Source organism: Vulpes lagopus, chromosome 15 (assembly GCF_018345385.1).
Source record: "Vulpes lagopus strain Blue_001 chromosome 15, ASM1834538v1, whole genome shotgun sequence".
NCBI classification, from domain to species: Eukaryota; Metazoa; Chordata; class Mammalia; order Carnivora; family Canidae; genus Vulpes; species Vulpes lagopus.
In genome coordinates this window covers 22511353-22533198 of record NC_054838.1, presented here as the reverse complement: position 1 = coordinate 22533198, position 21846 = coordinate 22511353, and the positions used below count along the sequence as shown (strand labels likewise).

At 39.0% G+C, this 21846-nt stretch overlaps 2 protein-coding genes across 3 annotated transcripts; both read right to left on the bottom strand.

Moving 5' to 3' along the window:
* Window positions 1-2517: 2517 nt before the first annotated feature.
* Window positions 2518-20752, bottom strand: LOC121476675 (olfactory receptor 51E2). 2 transcript variants are annotated; one of them, XM_041730814.1, is made up of 2 exons: window positions 20615-20752; window positions 2518-5133 (listed from the first exon to the last, which is right to left on the bottom strand). In XM_041730814.1, the coding sequence occupies exon 2, from the start codon at window positions 5079-5081 to the stop codon at window positions 4110-4112; it is 972 nt and encodes a 323-aa protein (XP_041586748.1). In that variant the 5' UTR covers window positions 5082-5133; window positions 20615-20752; the 3' UTR covers window positions 2518-4109. The 2 variants fall into 2 exon arrangements, with proteins under 2 accessions (XP_041586748.1, XP_041586747.1); XM_041730813.1 differs by having other exon boundaries at window positions 2518-5130; window positions 20615-20744.
* On the bottom strand, window positions 12840-20684 carry LOC121476676 (olfactory receptor 51F2-like). The gene is made up of 2 exons (XM_041730815.1): window positions 20615-20684; window positions 12840-14011 (listed from the first exon to the last, which is right to left on the bottom strand). Exon 2 carries the CDS (start codon window positions 14008-14010, stop codon window positions 13066-13068), a length of 945 nt encoding a protein of 314 aa, XP_041586749.1. The 5' UTR covers window position 14011; window positions 20615-20684; the 3' UTR covers window positions 12840-13065.
* Window positions 20753-21846: the final 1094 nt, after the last annotated feature.

Genomic DNA, 21846 nt, shown 5'->3' with positions numbered 1-21846 from the left:
TCAATCCCCGGACCTGGGATCATGCCCTGAGCCGAAGGCAAATGCTTAATCACTGAGCCACCTAGGCATTCCCAACATATTTTTTTAAGTTTGTTTATTTATTTATTTAGAGTATGAGCTGGGGGAGGAGCAGAGGGGGAGGGAGGAGGAGGGGGAAAGAATCTTAGGCAGACTCTGTGCTGAGTGCTGCAGGCGACACAGGGCTTGATCTCGCAGCCCTGATATCATGACCTGAGCTGAAATCAGGAGACAGATGATGCTTAATTGACTGAGCTACCCAGCTGGTCCTCAACATGTTCTTGATAAAAGAATTGATAATGATAATAATAATTTTACCTTTTTTCTTTGGTGATTATTTATTGTGGTAAAACAAACATAACATGAAATTTACCATTTTAATTGTACAATTTAGTGATATTAAATTAGTCCCACATTGTTGTGCAACCCTCACCACTATTTCTAGAACTTTCTCATCACTCCAAATTGAAACTATATACTCATTAAATAACACCTCATCCTACCCCAGCCCCAGCCCCTGGTAACCTCTCTTGTACTTTTTATCTCTCTGAATTTGCCTGCCCTATGTATTTCAAATAAGTGGAATCACATACAATTTATCCTTTTGTATGTAGCTTGCTTCACTTAGCATAATATCTCAGAGTTTATCTATATTGTCAAATGTATCTAAATTTTATTACTTTTTATGTCAGAATAATATTCTGTTGTATGTATATACCACCTTTTGTTTATGTTTATCTGTTGATGAACACTTGGGTCATTTCCACTTTTTGGCATTGTGAATATAGTGCTGCTATGAATATTGACAAACAGTTCTCTGGACTCCTTTACTTTTAAGATTTTATTCATTTATTTGAGAGAGAGAAAGAGAGGGAGAGAAAGAGAAGAGAGCAGAGGGGGAGGGAGAGGGATGAGCAGACATGGGCTGGATCCCAGGACCCTAAGATTATGACCTGAGCTGAAACCAAGAGTGGGTTGTTTAACCAACTGAGCTACCCAGGTGCCCCTGAACTACTTTTAAAAAATGAAAATCTTATTTCACTTAGCATAAATCAATCAGAGAAACACAAATACCATGATTTCACTCATATGTGGAATTTACGAAACAAAACAAATGAACAAAGGGAAAAAAGAGGGAGGGTCAAGCCAAGAAACAAACTCTTAACTATAGAGAACAAACTGATGGTTACAAGAGGAAAGGTGGGTGGGGGATGGGTGAAACAGGTATTAGGGATTAAGTAGTGCACTTATGATGATGAGCACTGGGTGGTATATGGAATTGTTGAATCACAACATTGTACACTTGAAACCAATATTACACTGTATGCTAACTAGAGTTATTATGCTGAGTGAAATAAGTCAATCGGAGAAGGACAAACATTATATGGTCTCATTCATTTGGGGAATATAAAAAATAGTGAAAAGGAATAAAGGGGAAAGGAGAAAAAAATGAGTCGGAAATATCAGAAAGGGAGCCAGAACATGAAAGACTACTAACTCTGGGAAACGAACTAGGGGTGGTGGAAGGGGAGGTGGGCAGGGGGTGGGGGTGACTGGGTGACGGGCACTGAGGGGGGCACTTGATGGGATGAGCACTTGGTGTTATTCTATATGTTGGCAAATTGAACACCAATAAAAAATAAATTTATTAAAGAAATAAGTAAATAAATAAATAACTTAAAAATCAGGTTTAAAAGAAAAAAATGAAAATCTTAGGGTACAGGGAAAGGTGGGGGAGATGGCAATAGAATATGAACAAGTTGGGCTACAGTGGGATACTGTGAGATTTGAAAGGAAAAGATACATGCTTTGTTAAATTGTTGATCTGGCTATGCTTTTAGACATGGAGGTAGGCAGGAGCATGTGATTTAAGGTTAAGTAATGCACAGAAGATAGAAGAAGATGGAGGTTGTGGGAAGAGACATATTGAGGTTCAGTCTCATAAAATGAGACTCTTGACCTCATTATTTGAGTAGTCCTAATACCCGGATCTCTATTTTTGCAGAATATAGGCATCTCTTTGTTTCTTTAAGGAAATCACCTATTTCCTACATTCTATCTCTTTCTCTCAGCCTTATCTTATGTGTGTTGATTTGCTCCAACTTTGGAAGCCACTTTACTACCTCTGAGCAGGGAATCACAATTGAATGTTACAGATACATATCCTAGGAGGACACTTCTCCAGGGGAAAGGTTAAGTGTCTGAGGTTTACTTTCCTAAGAAGAGCCCACAGGTTGGAGAGTCTTCCCCATGGTTTATCTACCCAAGTCCTCCACCAATATTTGTTCAGTGAAACTACTAAAGGAACACAATGACTTTAGCTTCTAATGAGATCTGATTTCAACTGTACAATGGAGATAGCTCACCTTGACATATTAAGCCTCTTTGCAAAGCTATAAACAATAGCTGGGGTGGAAAAGTAGCTACAAGACCTTCTGTGTTTTCAAATCTGAATTTATAGGATTTTATAAATATAAAAGCAGTAGGCATAACACTTAGCAAAATTTAAAATAAAAATTTATTATATCTTATACCTAAGTTAAAACCCAGACATTCAAAATGTTTGACAGGTACAGAATATACTTTAAAAAAAAGAAGATATGATTGAGAAGATGTAAGAGATAAATAGGCAAAAATATTCTTTCTTAATCTGGAAAGAAGCAGGCTGTAGAACATGAAAGGTGACTATAAAACATGAAGAGTAATCAGGATTTGTTGCCCATGAGGGCAGGGTTATCTCTCAACACAAATATAGTCATTCATCTTTCAAGGCACACTTTAGAGAGAAAACAGAGGATTTGCACAGGCTGAGGAAATAAATGGCAGATGTTAAACAGGAAGCAATATAACATGGAAATTCAGTAACTGTTTTTGATTATCAAGTTCAATTTCAAATCTTGGCACAGCACCCACAAATTGTATGGATTAGTTACCTTGTTAATGAAAGCTTCATTTCTCTCACTTGTAATGCAGGACAAAAGTGGTACCTACTCCAAAAAATGGTTGTGAAGATCAGATAAAACCTCTAAAGCACATAGCATAGTGCCTAGAACATGGTAAGCACTCAACACGTGTTCCATGGCATTATGTGCAAGGACGTAGATAAATTCCCAAATAATGAATAATAAACCAACAGTGAGGTCTGTGACAAGCTTCATTTTATGTAAATTATCTATTTCGTTTCTTCATTTTGAAGGTCACACATCAGCTAAACAAGATCATAATAAATAAATTTAGAAAGTAAAAACCAGAAGGAGTCACTATTAACTTGAGCACATTTCCCTCAAGGCATAGGTGCTTTTCAAGTTAGTTCCAATCATGTGTCTTTATTGTTTTATTTTTAACATTATATGCCTGTTTCATTTTATAGCAGATTCTTTAAAGGTCACATAATATTCCTTTTACATAGATTATTCCACATAACATTCCATTACATAAGTGAACCATACTTGAGTTTACTATTCCTTACTTTTGTATATTATATCTTAGGATTTTTAATATATTATTTCTCTAAATGATTGTGTAACAACATATTTTATGAAAAACCTGCTTTCGGCACTTAGGGATATTTTGTTAGGATAAATTTCCAAAAGTGAGAATATAACATTAAAGCATGTAACTTTCAAAAAGTTCTTGCTACACATTGCCAATTACACCATTAGCTGTGGTGTGGTCAAGAATTTATATTTCAACGTTATGAATTTTCATTAATAAAAACTGCTAATAGACAAAAATGCTGCCTAATTATTATTTTAATAAATGGTTTCTCAGATTACTAGTCAGGTAGAATAATTTTTCCCTTGTTAAAAAGTCAGTTGTATTTTTTTGTCACTCTTCTCTATGTTCTTTTTACTACATACTGGGGCATTGATGGATTTTCTAATTTAACCTTTTTGTACAATAATAATATCAATAACATGGACCTATGGAAGGAAATCATGATTGCTTCCAAACTTTCACCCCAAGCAGAGGTAGACTTTGGAGGCCACAGCAGAGAAAATCATTGATATGATAGGCAACTAGAATTAAGCTAGCATTAGGAAACCATTATGTAAAGGCATTAAAGATAAGGTAAAGTAGAATGGTAAGGATCATCTGCTCCCCACAGCCTGAGGGTCCTTGTCACAGCTGATCTTGAACATAGCTAGCACCCGAGTTCTGATCTGTTTGGTCTTGGCACCGTAGATGATGGGATTGATCACAGGAGGCAGAAGTAGATAGACATCACCCATGAGAACATGCACAATGGGATCAAGGCTGTTTCCAAAACGGTGTACCACTGAGAGGCCAATGAGAGGAACATAGAAGGCTAATACCACACCGATGTGTGACACACAGGTTCCAAAAGCCTTGGCCCGCTCTGACTTGGAAGGCAGTTGTAGAACTGTTCGTATAATCAGAAAATAGGACAAGGAGATGAAGAGGACATCCACACCCATAACCAACAGAATGGCTGTAAGACCATAGATCACATTGGGCAATGTATCTGCATAGGCCAATTTCATCATATCCTGGTGCACACAATAGGAGTGTGACAGCACATTGGAATGGCAGAAGGCCAGCCGCTTGATGAGCAGAGGCAGTGGGATAAAGAAGAGTGATCCACGGGCCACGGCCACCATGCCAATCTGGGCTGTTACTGTATTGTTGAGCACTGCTGCATGGCGCAGTGGGTGACAGATGGCTATATAACGGTCAAAGGCCATGGCCAGCAGGATAGTGGACTCAATAGCTGAAAGAGCATGAATAAAAAACATCTGGGCAATGCAGGCATCAAAAGTAATCTCCCGGGAATCAAACCAGAAGAGGGCGAGGATCTTGGGCATGGTGGATGTGGACAAGGCCAAGTCAATGGCTGCCAACATGCAGAGAAAGAGGTACATGGGAGCGTGTAGGCTGCGCTCTGTCCTTACGATGAAGACAACGATGCAGTTTCCAAATAGTGCCACGGCATACATTGAAAGCAGGGGGAAGCCGATCCAGAAATGGGCTTCTTCTAATCCTGGGATACCAATAAGTACAAAGGTGGTATGTGTGAAGTTGCAGGAACTCATAGCTGGCATCGAGAAGGGGGTTCTGGTGAGGGTGAGGTCACCCTGGCAGCCTGCTAGCCTGCTAGGACATGGAGCACAATCAGAGAGGCCAGCCCTGGAAACCTAGGAACTGGATGCACCTTAGCTCTCCCTCTCCTACTCTCTCTTTCCACTCTTGTAAGCCATTTAAGCTCTTTCATAAACTCTGAAGCCCTCTTCCAAAGGGAAAATGATAGCTCAAATTTCATTTATCAATTGCTACTCTCAAGATCTATCTCATTTAAAAATGTTTTTATATTTGTTTGAGAGAGAGAGAGAGAGAGAGAGAGAGAGAGAGAGAGCTTATATGGGGGGAGGACCAGAGGAGAGGGAGAAGCACACTCTGCCCTGAGCATAGAACCTAACTCGGGGCTCAATCTTAGGATCCCAAGATCATGACCTGTGCCGAAACCAAGAGTTGCATACGCAACCAACTGAGCCACCCAGGTACCCCTTGCCATTTACATTTTTAAAAGGGAACCTGGGGAGAATAGTGCTTATCCGAAAAATGTATCCTTTCCAGACTCCTTCAGACTCCGCTTGGCCTGAACCTTCATTACTGGATATTGGGTGGTGCTTTTCTCAGATAGGTATTAAGAGATACCCTATTGAAAACTCTTTGCAGGTATGTTTCCTTTCTTTCCTCCAATTATTCATTCATATTATAAGCATTTACTTATATGATCTATGTACAAGGCTATTTGTTAGGGCGAGGATCTTGGGCATGGTGGATGTGGACAAGGTCAAGTCATTGGCTGCCATTTTATAAGCATTTACTTATATGATCTATGATACAGAGATGAAAGACACATCTTTTGCCCTTCAGATGCCCTACCTGTGGTGGAAGATAGACAAGTAACCAAATTATTTGAGTTTTGGGATAAGTGTTAGCCTAAGGTGTGCATTTAATGCATGGGACAGGGAGAGGCATGATCAGAGGAATCTTCTTGACAGAAATGATTTTTTGTTCAGTCTTCAAACATGATTAGGAATTAGAGAAAGGGAAAATGGGTATACTGAGCCAGTGGGGTTAGGGAGTTTTGTTTTGTTTTATTTCCTTCAGATTTTCAGGATTCTAGGTCTCCAGGCCTAGCAAGGGGAGAAAGAAACACAAAACAACAATTTTTAAAAGAGGAAAAAAAACTAATAAGAAAAAAAGCGACAAGTCAATCTATTAAGTGAAAAAAGGAAACTCTTTTGGGGTCCTCTGAGGAAAGAGAGTAGATCTCTCCAGTGACTTATCCAGAGATGAAGGTGCTGGCAGGGTGTGTGGCCTCCAGCAGATCCTACTTGCCTTGTATGATCCCTTGTGAAGGCTCTTCTCTCTGCTCCTGATGTTTCTCCACACCTGAAATCTGCCTCCAAGCCCACACTCCTTACCCCAAAGAGAACTTGGGGTTGAGTCCTGATACTCCCAGGGCTTTCTCTTTTCTGGAATCTCTGGCAACAAGCCATTCATGTTAGGGAAAGCTTTTTGTTTTTGGAAGCCCAGCATTACTCTGCTCCCACCCTCCCACTCAAACACTTAGGCTTTGACTTCATCACTTTCCCTGGCTCCTTAAGCACTCTGGTCTCTAGAGCTCCTTAAGCACTCTGGTCTCTAGAGCTAATTGTCTCTAAAGAGCCAAAGGCTTGGCTTTAATAAGAAGGACCTCTGAATCTTGGAAATAAATCTGCATGTGTCTTCATTAGTGGTGGTAAGGTAAACCTGTTCAACTCCCCAGGATTCTTCTTTACTACTAATCTGGGTCCTTACTGCAACTAGGAGATGCTCTTTCATTTGACTTTAGAGGGGGGAGGGGTTGGAGACCAGCAGTCTTAAAATATAGTGTGATAAAATGGGAACTAAGAGATTTGACTTGGACTATCCCCATCATGGATAAGCAAGGAAGAATAAATCTAAGATTCAAAGGTAACAAAATTCACACCTTTGACCACTCTTTGCTCTTCTCCCTATCCTTAGATCTTATGCAAAGACAATAGCTACTCTCCTTGACAAATATGAGATCACAAATTTCGCCCCAAGTTGCCATCAGAGAATGAAAAACCCTTTTCATAGGCAGATAATTGCATCCTTCAGTGAGATAAAAATAACTTATGTCTTGCATCCATCCAACCATCTATGTATCTATCATAGGTAGCTTGAGGAGAGTCAGCAATCTAAGCAAGTCAGGATGAAAGGTATGAGTAATGCTAAGGAAACTTCCCCGGAGGGAGGCCAGCTCACTGGATCTCTGTGTCCAAGAGAAATGGGGCCCAGAATGAAGGAAAAGACGTGGGGAGGGGTGTTACAGGGAGAGCACAGTAATGTATTCCCCCTTTCCCAAAGCCTCTCACCCATTATATTGCATGATTACCCACAGATATAAGAGTCTCTTTTGGCCACAGAGTTGGACTCTTTCCCCACTTCTCTTTCTGCAAAGCACCTTTTTCTGCTTTGCTGGTAGCAGTCTAAGATTTTGGGCCATTATCTTGTCTCCCCAGTCACCTATCCCAGAAGAACTCAAGTCTCTATCCCATGTTGTCCAGCCTTCTACCTAAAGTGACCCTTGGCTAGAACAAATTTCAGCTTCTCTTTGGGTCTAAATGTGGCTATTGCATTCATTCTAACTTGCCTTTCTGGACTGTCCACTAGTACTCTGGGACATTTCTTCTAAGCCCATGAAGATGTGTGTGGGACACAAGCGGGCTTCTCTCTCCTGCCATGAGACAGTTGTGGGGTCCTCAAGGTCTCTTAAGATGGCAGGGGTTTGCCTTTCCCAACCCTAGGTGAAGTTGCACTCACTTGCAAACCATGCAGTCCTACTGAGAGAGAGCAGCTGGAGCTGGCTTATCCTTTCAAGCACAGGCCTATTTATAACACTGCCTAGGAGGCCCCTGGGAACAAGCTATGGACTGAGGCCCCTGGGGCTTGGCAGGCAAGGGACAGCATCTCTATGTTCACTTGTGTGTCACTCCTACAGGCTTCTCACTGTTTCTGTCTGGTATATGTGTTGTAGAGGGATGATTGTGATAATCTATCCCCACTCTTAAATATAACTCAAACTCCCCAGGAAGCAACAGTGATTAGAGCTTTTCATCATTAGCCACTTTGCTAGACATGACAGACATCATGGAAGTATAGTTATGTCCTTGAGCTCTAGGAGTTCACATCCTTTTTAAAAACCAAGATAGGGGATCCCTGGGTGGCGCAGCGGTTTGGCGCCTGCCTTTGGCCCAGGGCGCGATCCTGGAGACCCGGGATTAAATCCCACGTCGGGCTCCCGGTACATGGAGCCTGCTTCTCCCTCTGCCTGTGTCTCTGCCTGTCTCTCTCTCTCTTTGTGTGACTATCATAAATTAAAAAATTAAAAAACAAACAAACAACAACAACAAAAAAAAAACAAGATAGGTGGGCAGCCCCAGTGGCACGCGGTTTAGCGCCATCTGCAGTCCGGCGTGATCCTGGAGACCCTGGATCGAGTCCCACGTCGGGCTCCCTGCATGGAGCCGGCTTCTCCCTCTGCCTGTGTCTCTGCCTCTCTCTCTCTCTCTGTGTGTGTGTGTCTCTATGAATAAATAAAATCTTAAAAAAAAAACAAGATAGGTACACAAAACCAGTAATTCCCAGAACTCAGAAAAAGGGCAGGCACTTCTTCAGTTTCTCATTCTTGGCTTTACTTTCCATTGATGAAATAGACTTTGAGGTAGGAAAGCCACTCTGTAACCTGTGTTACAGATAAGGAATGGATAACATGAAGGCTCTTTGCCCCAGTTACAGAGTTATTAGTGATAATATTGGTTGGAGAACTAGGTATTCTGATTCTATATTTATTAACATTTAACAAATATTATTAGGGACCTACAGTGTAATAAAATATGCAATTTTTTAAAAGCTCACCCTCATGGATTATACATCCTGGTGAGAAGCACACACAGTCCATGGTTACCATGAGAAACAATAGTTTCTCCTTATGACTACCTAAGGAGAAAAATAGAAGTAAGAAGAGAACAACTAAATCCTGGGGTGGGTGGTTGAAATTTTAAATGAATTTGCCAGGGAATGCCTCACATAATGGAGACATTTGAGAGCCCTACAGGGAGTAACAAATATATCCATGTGATCACGAGGAAGACAATTCAAGGAAAGAAGAACAGAAACTACAAATCTTCTGAGAAGGGATGTATCTGGATGTTTAGAATAACAAGGAGGCCAGTGTGCCTGGATAGAGAGAACAAAGGGATGAGTAATATATAGAGAGAATCAGATACATAATAGGGAATTGGATCATATAGGGCTTTATGGGACTTTTTACAGGACAGTTAAGGATTTACTTAGAGTCTGCATTCAGGTAGCTACAAGAGCAGCCATGTTTCTACTACTGCTCTGGCTTTCAGGAAAGTCTCCAAGGCATTGCAAGCTTGTCCACCTTGGTGAGAGGTGACGTCCATCCTGCAAACCACCCATTCCAAAATTGTCCAAAATACCCACTCCCTCATGAGGAAAGCTTGCATATTTTCAGGATAGTGGGGCCACCCATAGGTTAGGATGTGTGTAGGGGGTGGTGAGGTAGGAGAGAAACACCTGTAGAAGTAGTATGAACATCTTGGCTGTCTGGTTCTTTAGACTAAAGTTCCTTCTTATTCTGATTTTCAGGACTCTGTTCCCCAACATTTTTCTCTATGTTTATCTTTCTCTCCCCCAACAAACAAATATTTAGACTGTAAATCTACAGCATCTTAACTTTTCACTTCTTTCCAACAGTGAATGAATGAGTCATAGACATTCCCTGATCCTGGGAATAAGAGTCTATGGTGAGGAAACAGTTACAGGAGAAAAGAACTAGGTACTGCAGAAGCACTTGGAAAGGAGTGAGAAGCCAGGAGATGTTTCTGAGAGAAAGTCATTTCTATTCTGAGTCAGGAGAAGGGAGATAGTGAGCGTGCTGAAGAGGGAGGTAACAGCTTGTGCAAAGGCTTGTAAGTGATCCAGAGCAATCACAACTAAGAAATGCAAGTGGTTAGTTGTGTCTGGAGCACTGAACAGAGGGCAAGCAATGAGGCTTGAGAGGTACAGAGAGCCAGCTCATTCAGGGTTGTTATTATTTTGTTATGTGGCAGACCCCAGTTTGGGGTCTGGAAGACAGTATGAATGAAACAAAATTATTCTCAAAGAACTTATCTGATAATGGGGAAACTAGGGAAGAAATAATGGGTATGTAATATTTTGATGGGAAAAGGGAGTGCCAAATATTAAAAATGAGACAGGTAAGGAAGACAGTGAATGCAGACAGAAATAGAAGGAGAGATGTTGTTATTTTTAAGTTAAGGGCCCTGTAATAAGGTAACACTTAGGCAGAGACCTGCATGAGGTGGAGGAGTAAATCACGAGGGTGTCTGGGGGAAGAACATCAAAGTAAGGAGGATAGAAAGTGTGAGGTTTGATGCTGAAGCATGGTTTAGTGAGTTTAAGTAAATATTTGAAGGCTGGTGCAGGTATAGTAGAATGAATAAAGAGGACAGTAGTAGGAGATGAAGTTGGAATGATAGAGGGGAATTAAATCATGTAGATCATTGTGAGATATTATAATGACTGTGAATGTTCCTTGGGCAAGACAGAGACACTGGAACATGCTGAACAAATGACGTGGCATGATCTGTTTTATGTATTAAAATAATCATTCTAACTGCCATGGGGAAAGTAAAGCAAAAGTAGATGAAGGAAATCTGCCAGGAGACTATTATATTTCAGATTCAAGATGATGATGGCTTGACACATGGTGGTAGCAGCAGAGGTGATAGAAAGTTAGAATCTAGGTATCAATATCTGGAATATCTGAAAGAAAGAGTCATCAGGATTTGCTGATAGGTTGAAGGTGGAGTGGGAGAGACAGACAGGTGTATAATGACTCCAAAAGTTCTATGTCAGCAACATGAAAAATAGAGTTTCAGAGTTAGGGAAGACATGGTTGATATGAATATTGGGATATTTATTTATTTATTTATTTATTTATTTATTTATTTATTTATTTATGATAGTCTCTCTCTCACACACACACACACACACACACACACACAGAGAGAGAGAGAGAGAGAGAGAGAGAGAGAGAGAGAGAGAGAGAGAATGGCAGAGACAGGCAGAGGGAGAAGCAGGCTCCATGCACCGGGAGCCCGACGTGGGATTTGATCCCGGGTCTCCAGGATCGCATCCTGGGCCAAAGGCAGGCGCCAAACCGCTGCGCCACCCAGGGATCCCTGGGATATGTTTTTGGACATGATAAGTCTGAGATGACTATTAAACATTCGAGTAGGATTACTGATACATAATATATTAATCTGGACTATAAACATTAGTTTGGGATTTGCCAGCGCGTAGATGAGATTTAAATCTATGATGCTAGATGAGATAATGAAAAATGAGAATATAATGAAGAAAAAACAGGTCTGAGAACAAAATTGTGGAACATTCCAACATACAAAGATCAAGGAAATGTAGACCAACTATTGTATTGAGACGAAAATGTTATTGTCAAGCAAACTGAGAATTTTGATGTCATCCTGGTTACTAAATAGTTAGTACTATTGTCACTTAATAAACTTCCTGTAGATATGACTGACTACTACTCCTTCCTTGCTGGATCTGATACCACCTATAGGGCCCATCTTTACTGAATGATATCAACATGTCATTGAAATACGTACTTTAAATATTTGAGAGTTAATGGGCATACTCAGGTGGGAAAAAAATAATTCACTTGCTGGATTAAGCCATTATGTGAAGCATATGCCACAAATTAAATATTTGCAAGTAAATGACATGAGGTGAAATTCATTTGCAATTCTCAATCATTTTTGAGTTTCTGCTAGGACAGAAAGTTCATGGAAGGCAGAGAGAAATTCTAGAATATGTTTAGTTGGGAGAGAACACCAGGTAGAAATACACTTGTATTTTCAGGTCTGAAAATTCTGTTTTGGGCTTTTTCTTCATAATTTGGTTAAAAATTTCTAGAGGATAGAGTTGTGGGGTTTTTTGTTTATTTATTTGTTTTGCTTCTTTATATTCCCTAGTACAAATTACATGACCCATATATATGTATATATACAAATTATATTCATGTATAATTATACATAGCTTATATTATAGATAGCAATATAGCTAAAGTTAAGAGTGTTGGGGGACCCTGGAGTCAGTTTGCGTGCATGTGAAATACGGCTCTGTTGTTTATGAGCTATTTAAGCAAGTAACTTAACATTTTTGTCCTCAATTTTCTCATTTATCAAAGAATAAACTACCTTACAATGTTGTTTTAGATATGTGTTAATACATGTAAAAAACACTAAGAACCATGGCTAGTCAAAGGAAGTAATACATGCTAGAAAAAATAATTATTGCAGCTAGAAAAATACTAACTGCACTAACTAAAGGAGTGGCTTTCTCATAATGTGTCATTCTAACTGATCTAAAGTGGACAAAGTCAGGAGATACAGTTTGTTGGCAGGATAAATAACAGTTTAGAATAAACAGTGATGAGTGAGATAAATGCTAGATTTAGGGCTTTATACTATTCATCCTTCTATTCTTATGTCTTCATCCCTTCTATTCATCCCTTCTTTATTTTAATTAATATTTTTATTGGAGTTCAATTTGCCAACATCCCACCAAGTGCCCCCCTCAGTGCCCGTCACCCAGTCACCCCAACCCCCCGCCCACCTCCCTTTCCACTACCCCTTGTTCGTTTCCCAGTTAGGTGTCTCTCATGTTTTGTCACCCTCACTGATATTTTCACTCATTTTCTCTCCTTTCCCCTTTATTCCCTTTCACTCTTTTTTAATATTCCCCAAATTCTATTCTATTCTTATGTCTCTATCTCATCTGTAAAATGTCAAGCTAACTGATATTCTAAATATATGCCAGCTTTAATTTAAAATTTTTGTTTTATGTCACCAGTTTTATTTTTAAATTGATAATGTAGGCCATCTCTAGAATTCTCTGATTCTACATGTCTTTGGAATAGAGAATTTTTATCACAGCTCTGCGTATCTGTTTTGTCTTCACGCTGTAGATGATGGGGTTCATTACAGGAGGGATCAAGAGGTAAGTGTTAGCAATCATTGTATGAACATAGGCTGGAGCTCGTTTTCCAAATCTGTGAACAAAGGACAGACTGATCAATGGAAAATAGAAAATAGCAACAGCCCCAATATGGGAGATACATGTGCTGAAGGCTTTCTTCCTCTCTTCTGGGGATGCAATGCTGAGGACAGTCTTAATAATCAAAATGTAAGAAAGGAGGATGAGGATTGAGTCCACACCAACAGTAGATATCATGGCTGTCAGCCCAACTGCATTGTTGATCCTGGTGTCTGTGCACGAGAGCTTCATCACATCAGGGTGGAAGCAGTAGGAGTGGTGGAGCACGTGGCTGTGGCAGAAGGACAGTCTTTTAAGAAGTGCTACCATTGGTGTCAGCATTAGTGTTCCCCTGATGACAATTGTTACTCCAATTTGAGCTATTCTGGAATCGGTTAAAATGGTGGCATACCTGAGTGGATTAGAGATGGCCACAAAACGATCAAAGGCCATGGCCAACAGCACTGAGGATTCCATGACAGTGAAGAGTTTAATAAAGAACATCTGTGACAAGCAAGCATTAAAGCTGATCTCCCTGGCATTGAACCAGAATATACCCAACATGGTGACCAGGGTGGATATGGATAGGCCAAGGTCAGTGGTAGACAGCATGGAAAGGAAATAATACATGGGTTCGTGGAGGCTGGGCTGAGTGACAATGGCAAAGAGAATCAGGCTGTTTCCTGAGAGGGCGGTTATGTAGAGAAAGCAGAAGGGAATGGAGATCCAGGTGTGGAAGGCTTCCAGCCCGGGAACACCAGTTAGCAGGAAAATGATGGAAGTAGATGTGGTATTCTGGAAGTTTGACATGCTGGATTAAAAATATAGAGTTCCAAGATGAAACTCTGGAACAACAACAAAACTATATTTTTTGTATTAATCCAATTATGAATAATTTTATTCAAAAACTAACCAAAGAAATATTTATATGCTATGTAAAAATGAATTGCTCATTTAAATTGATAAAGGAATTGTAAGTTTTCAACTGCCGTAGTAGGTACCATTCCTTTTTTTTTAAAGATTTTATTTATTTGTTTATTCATGAGAGACACAGAGAGAGAGAGAGAGAAAGAGAGGGGGGCAGAGAGAGAAGCAGGCTCCATGCAGGGAGCCTGATGTGGGACTCGATCCCAGGACTCCAGGATCACGCCCTGAGCTGAAGGCAGGCACTTAACCGCTAAGCCACCCAGGTGTTCCAACCATTCCTTCTTATATGTGCCCCAGCCCATCATTTTTTTTCCTGTGACCCCTTGCTGGTAGTTAAGTTTATACTATGTGACCTTTCCTTCCACTTCCCTAGCCAGAGATGACGGGACAAAGTGAAAACACTTTACCTGAGATTGGACAATTATATTTCATCCTTTCCGGATTTTCAAATTGTGATAAGGAGGTAGTAGGTTATTTTTTCTGTATGGTTGGCATCAGAGAAAAATAGACTGGGACTGTGGAACAGCAATATTACATCAGCCTCAAGTATAGAAAGCAGAGAAGCTTACAAACAAGTTGGGAAGCCAGAAAATATTGAGAAAGGGATACTTATAATACAATGTAACACATATGAAATGCTGATAGATGGCCTCGGCACCAGTACAGTCATGTGCAGATGTGTAAGGTATCTAACCTTGAAAGTGACACCTGCAATGTAGCATCTAGTGTCTCATTTAGGAGGTGGAGTTAGACACTGACCTATCGCCTCAGGGATAGAGGCCTCTGCCTGCCATATGATATAGCATACTGCCATATTCAGTTAGAGTTCGCTCTTCATCTGCCTGAAGAGTAGTTGTTCTCCGTGTTGTGAAGACATACTTCTCAGGAGATATTTAATAGAATTTTACTATTTTGCCTTGGAGAGAAAGATACCTTTTCTGGGAACATCACACTTTGTTTTTTATTGAGTACAGAATTGCAGGCTATTCAGATGGGTATGTATGAGTTGGAAGAGGGAGTCTTGGAAAAACAGACATTGGGGCTGTGACTGGAGAGGTTCAGTCAGCAAAGTAACTATTCCTCAGGAAAGCCTAAGTATTTTCCAGACCACTCAAATTCACCCAGATAAAGTGCCTCAAGGATTCACTAAAGAAATCTTAGTTTAAAAAATTGGGAAATTTTAAATTGAAATCAATGAAAAATTAGAGGGAAAAGATGTTCAAAGTTATATGAAGTGACCCAATAAGTAAACCATAACTTTAGACTCTATAGTTTAGAGTCTTGAGAATGTCCTCAGGGAACCAATTAAATTACTATCAGAAATGTTTAATCAAACCTCCTAATGGGAGTAAGAGTTGACAGAAAGGAACCATTAAGAAAGGGCACATTTTGGGGCACCTGGGTGGCGCAGTGGATTAAGCCCCACCTTGGGCTCCCTGCTCAGTGAGGAGACTGCTTCTCCCTCTCTTTGTGTGTGCTGGCTCTCACTCTCCTTAAAATAAATAAGTCTTAAAAAAGGGGAATATTTTCTTTTGGTCACTGTTTCTAGTGACTATTGATTGTCATGAATACAACTGACATTATGCTGAAATGAATTAGATACAGACTTGCTCAAATGGCATGCATTTCAGTTAATTATGAAAGTTTGAGAGTTGACAAGTTTAACAAATCTGATGTTTAACAAGTTCTGTTAGCCCTTTTCATAAATATATTGATTTCTGAAAAATATTTTTAGTAACTATATTTAGTTTTAAAAATACATATTGATCAGAAGTGCAAATTAAAACTCTACTTATTAAATTAATAGTACTTATGATAATTAAAAATGGATTCACCTCTCAAATGAATGGATTCATCTCTCCACAAGTCTTTTTTTTAAAGATTTTATTTATTTTATTTATTTACTTTTTAAAAAAGATTTATTTATTTATTCATTCAGAGAGAGTGAGAGAGAGGCAGAGACACAGGCAGTGAGAGAAGCAGGCTCCATGCAGGGAGCTTGACGTGGGACTCGATCCCAGGTCTCCAGGATCACATCCTGGGCTGAAGGCAGGCACTAAACCACTGAGCCACCCAGGGATCCCTCTCTATAAGTCTTTTTTTATTTTTATTTTTTTATAAATTTATTTTTTATTGGTGTTCAATTTGCCAACATATAGAATAACACTAAGTGCTCATCCCATCAAGTGTCCCCCTTGTTTTTGATCTGTTTATTTACTGTTAATTTCCAGAACCTGGGTCTCAGCTTTTGAGGTTAACAACTTCCTGGATTCCATGGCAGCTAGAGTATTTATGAAAAAGGGAACAGTTCAATTGTGTGTTGAAAGGGTTGAGGTATCTGGTGAAGTCTTTTTAGAGAAATCAGTACTTGAAAGATTGCTATGTTTTGTGTCAATAGAAATAAATTATTCCAAGGCTTCTAGAATGGTATATGTGAAAGTATTGAGCCAGAATGAACCTGTAATATATATCCCTTCCTTTGTTCTTGCCTTATACACTCAGAAACTTTAACTGAGCCTACTTTGGGCATAGTGTTGTGTTAGAAGCTAAGGCATATGCCAACAAAACCCCTCTTAGTTTAAAATCAAGTGAGGGAGAAAGAATTATAAATAGTTATTTATAAATAACTTTAACATCTAGTATACAGTGGTGAATGACAAAAAGGGTTATTAGGGGTACAGAGTGCCTCCATATGTGTCACTTAAGTCTGGCTATCGTGAAGACTTTCACAATGCTTATCACTATGACATGCACTCATTGAGTTGTAACTTTTGTTATTGAGTGCTAAGAAATTTTATAAAGAAATCTTTTTTTTAAGTTGCTATCAGAACAATTTCTCTTTCATCCTGACTTCTTCATAGCTCCCTTATTATTTTAAGAAATTTATTCATTACACATTTTCATTCTTGTCAGTTTTTTCCCTTCCCTTTCTTGTTGAGAGAGATCAGAAGAAAAACAATTGTAGGTGATCTGAGTCTGGCAGAAGAGAATTCCCTCAAATTCCCTCCTTTCCATTGCTCTACAACTGTGTCTTCCTGTACCCTCTCCTCATCCATGTTGGGTGCAGATGTAGAATATTCCTTATTCCTTTTCCATAGCTAGTATCTAAGCTCTTGATCATCCATCATCAACACTTAGTTCATTTCATCATCAAACTGGGAGCTGATTGGGTATTGTGTCAGCACTAAGGATATGAAGCAAATAAAATAACAGTGGTTTGGTGCTTGAGAAACCAAAGTGTTGTCAACACTTCATCTTTTTAAGACTGAAAACTTTATCTCTAATAAGAGCCCAGTGATTCCTATGAAAATGAAAAGTTACCAGTTTGGAACACCTACTACATGCTAGGCACTGCATATAAGAGGAGTCAAAGACAAAGAAATACCACTAGCTATAAGAGTACATCAGATAAAGTTTTTCTAAGTTAAAAAGACAGAATAGTGTGGAATGGCAGATTCTGAGTATGTGTATACATGAATGTGCCTGTGTGTCAAGAGGAATTAGTTCCAAGAACTCTTACTTGAATAGATGAATTAGAACTGTGTAATGTTTTGATGGGTGGATATAAGTTTATAAGGATGAAAAGCAGAAAAAGGGTGTTCTTGACATAAAAACGTGAGCAGAAACTGAATGAAGTAATAACATGGTTTGTTGGACAGCTACACGAAAATTTAAATACTGGAGCCTTAAATATGATGCTGGGTGACATGGGAGATGATCTAGAGAAATCAGCAGGGCCAGAACATGAACATCTTGCATTCCATGGAAAGGAGAAGGAACTTCAATTTTAACTGCAGAGCATCAAGAGCTAGGCATTTCAAAAATATTTTATGAATAAGTAAACAAATCATTCTTCATTTCTTTTCCCTTAACCCTAACAAAATTCCTTTCCTTCTTTAGTATCTTAGATAGTACCAGTGGCTCCCTTACTGCAGCTTCAATTCTCAGGTTTTGCCCCAAACCATTAATGAAAACTTCCCACAAATTTATACAGATGTTTTCAACACATTCAATTCAACCAAGGTATATTGACCATCTTTCTTAATTGGTCCCTGTGCTTTGCTAGTAAGGAAAATGAGAGACGAACCATTTTTTCTCCCTCAATTTCCTGCCTTCTCTTTTATAACAACAACAACAAATATTATTTGAAGGACAGTCTGCCTGTGTTTGTTATTCCTTCACCTTCAGTAATAATCTGGGTTCTTGCTCTAATGACTCTCAGGAAATTCTCCAACTTAGGTCACCAATGACTTTCTAAATACCAAGCCTTAAAGTTTATCTTTAGATTTGTTTTCCTCTCCTTCATTTCAAATTTTTGCAGTTTTTAGGCACCGTTTCTTTGAAACTTTCTCCTTCATTAGTTTCAATGATGGTTATTCTATGTTTTTTTTAAAAATTTATTTTTCTGTCTTTCAGTTGTGGTATTCTTTAAGAGTCTTTTTCTTTCAAGAAGCCCCTGGTTTTTGTTTTTGTTGTTTTGTTTTGTTTTGTTGTTTTTGCTCTCTGATATACTCTCCTTGGGATATCTTAGTTTTTCCCATGGCTTTAAATAGCACTTATATTCAGATGACAGCAAATCTGAAATCTAATTATAGATGCTCCTTGGTTCTATATTTTTTAAGTTAACAGGATCTTTGAAGCCATGGCAAAATGTCTGGCATGAAACTTGAAGGCAGTAATGAATCCTGGAACTAGAGTGAGGTGATCAAATAGACAATTTGGAAAGCTAATAGGCAGCACTTTGGAGAACAGGACAAAGTTCTCTGCTTAGTGCCAGTGAACAAAAGGTGAATAAACTACTTTATCTACCCCTGAGGGATACTCCCACCCATAATCCATCAGACAGCTCAGCCTCAATATGAGCCAGACAGAACTCATTCCTTCTCCCATTCCAAACCTGGCTCTCTCTTCTATGCCTCATTTTCCAGTAAATGGCATCGAACTAACAAATCATCTAACACAGTTACTGCCTTCACGCACACACATACACTCTCCTCCTTCTCTCTCATCTACTACATGCAAATGTTCATGAAATATTTTTTTTTAATTTACTTCTAAAGTGTAAAAAACTGGAAAATCAGGAGGTTTCTATTTGAGGACCAAGTAATAGCAATGTGATTCAGAGTGGGTGTTTGAAGTTGTACTTTATTGTCTTTCTCTTAATTGAAAACAAAAATACCCACTCATATCAAAGAATAAAGAAGGGCTAATGGATTTATCAGGGAGAGGTACTAAAATTCCCCCAAACTACTCTTTGTGCTACCATCACCCTGGAATCTGTTTAATCCATCCTTTCCAATCTGTGTACAACCTTTCATCTCTCTTGTGAGATATAAGGTATAGTCTCCTAATTAATTTTCCTGTCCTCTCAGATCACAATAATGCTCTTGTTTTGTTGCACTGTTATGAGCTATAGTTCATGGCTATGTCTTTTACTGCTGAACAGATTATACACCATTATCAATATTGTCCAAACCATTGCTAATGGCATCACTGTAATGTGTGACTGATCTGGGTTCAGATCCTTGTTCAACCACTAACCAGTTTTGAGACTTTTTACAGCAATAATAATAAAAAAATATTAGTCATAATAACAGCTACCAATTATTGGAATTTGTTCTGTGAACATTACAGAGCTAAGATTTGAGAAACATTCTTTTAATTCTCACACGGGGACGCCTGGGTAGCTCAGTGGTTGAGTGCCTGCTCTTGGCCCAAGGTGTGATCCTGGAGCCCTGGGATCGAGTCTCAAATGGGTCTCCCTGCGAGGAGTCTGCTTCTCCCTCTGCCTGTGTCTCTGCCTCTCTCTCTGTGTGTCTCTCATGAGTAAATAAATAAAATCTTAAAAAAAAATTCTCACTACAACATCATTTGGAAAGTATTATTAAATTCATTTTGATTCCCTTTTTCTGATAAACTGAGTGTCAGAGAGATTATGAAACATATTGAGAATCACACACAGCCAGTGAATGTCAGATTTTAAACCCAATTTAAAAAATTCCCACATTCATAATCCCCAAAACTATGGTTTCATGTATAAGTAGTATAAACTTTCTTTGATCCAGTTTCCTTATCTATAAGGTAGATTATATTCTGCACCTAATACAGTGCCTGGCATGCAGTAGGTGTTCAAAATTGGTATTTTTTTCATTTTTAGTAAGAATAATTGGGATTAGAAATGAGATCTTTGGCTCCTGTTAACCTCTTTGGTTTTCTCAAGCACCACTAACTATTATAAGTTACATAGCAGCCTGAGTCATTTTCTTAACAAACCACAGGCTATCCAACCCACACTGGGCAGAATAACATGCCCTTTTCTGCAGGTTTACTGAGAACAAATAATTCTACAAATTCTGCCTCCCACCTCAGCCCACCATCCCGTGGTATCTATCCTAATTCTGCACATTGTGAGGAAAGTCTTCCTGTGAATAAGAAAGTTCAGCTCACCTAGAGTTAAGCCTTTTCACTGAATAAAAGTTTTACTTACAGAGTTTGTACAGCAGTTCTGCTTGTCGCTCTCAGGCTACTCAGAAGGCTGAGGAGACTTTAGATTCCAGGAGAGGACTGAGCTTATGAGGAGACTTAGTCCAGCCTGAATGAAGACAGGTACAGAGCTGAGAGACCCGTTCCTGGTGGTGGTGTCACTCACTGTGCCTCCAGGGGTATGCTGGTTCCCAGAGGACTTCTTTTGCCTTATACAGTCTTTGTCTGTCTGTTCCATTACGCAATTACTTATTGTAGCAAAGTGCTTTATAGGCTGATGTGTTTTTTTTTGTCCTTGTGCCCTTTTATTGAAGTGTGTTTTGTAAAAACAGTTTTGAGACATAATTCACATATCATAAAATTCACCCATTTAAAATGTACAATTCAATAATTTGTAGTAAATTCACCAAGTTGTACAAGCATCATCATGGTTTACTTTTAGAAAATTTTTATTACCACAAAAAGAAATCTCATGCCCGTGAGCAGCCACTCTGAAGATGATTTTTAAAAATGAAATTCTATGCTAAATTGGTAAAAGACATCTCCTTTGTTGTGTGTAAATCATACTCTACTCCATAGATCCTTAGCATCTATTACTATTCATAACTGACCTATTTCGTTAACCTACCTATGCTTCTTAGCAGCTTGTCTCTTACAACTCTTGCATAAGAGTATCCTGTATTCCTTTTTTTTTTTTTTTTTTTGAGTATCCTGTATTCCAAACATCATCCTAAGTGCTGGACATTTAAAAAAAATGTGGGGGCGGGGGAACTGGAGGGTATTTTGCTGAGTGAAATAAGTCAATCAGAGAAGGACAAATATTATATGGTCTCATTCATTTGGGGAATATAAAAAATAATGACAGGGAATAAAGGGGAAACGAGAAAAAATGAGTGGGAAATATCAAAAAGGGAGACAGAACATGAGAGACCCCTAACTCTAGGAAACGAACTAGGGGTGGTGGAAGGGGAGGTGGGTGGGGGGTGGGGGTGACTGGGTGATGGGCACTGAGGGGGGCATTTGATGGGATGAGCACTGGGTGTTATTCTATATGTTGGAAAATTGAACACCAATAAAAAATAAATTTACAATAAAATAAAATAAAATAAAATAAATAAAATAAAATAAAATAAAATAAAAAAAGGGGGGGATACAATATAGTTTTTACTGTCCAGGGTTTCTTAGTTTAGTTTAGAAACACACTGTTAGCTAATAATTACCAATACTGATAATCAA

What these genes read in the sequence shown, in the direction of transcription:
- LOC121476675 (XM_041730814.1), bottom strand. Translation starts at nt 5,081, where the DNA reads ATGCCAGCTATGAGTTCCTGCAACTTCACACATACCACCTTTGTACTT.
- LOC121476676 (XM_041730815.1), bottom strand. Translation starts at nt 14,010, where the DNA reads ATGTCAAACTTCCAGAATACCACATCTACTTCCATCATTTTCCTGCTA.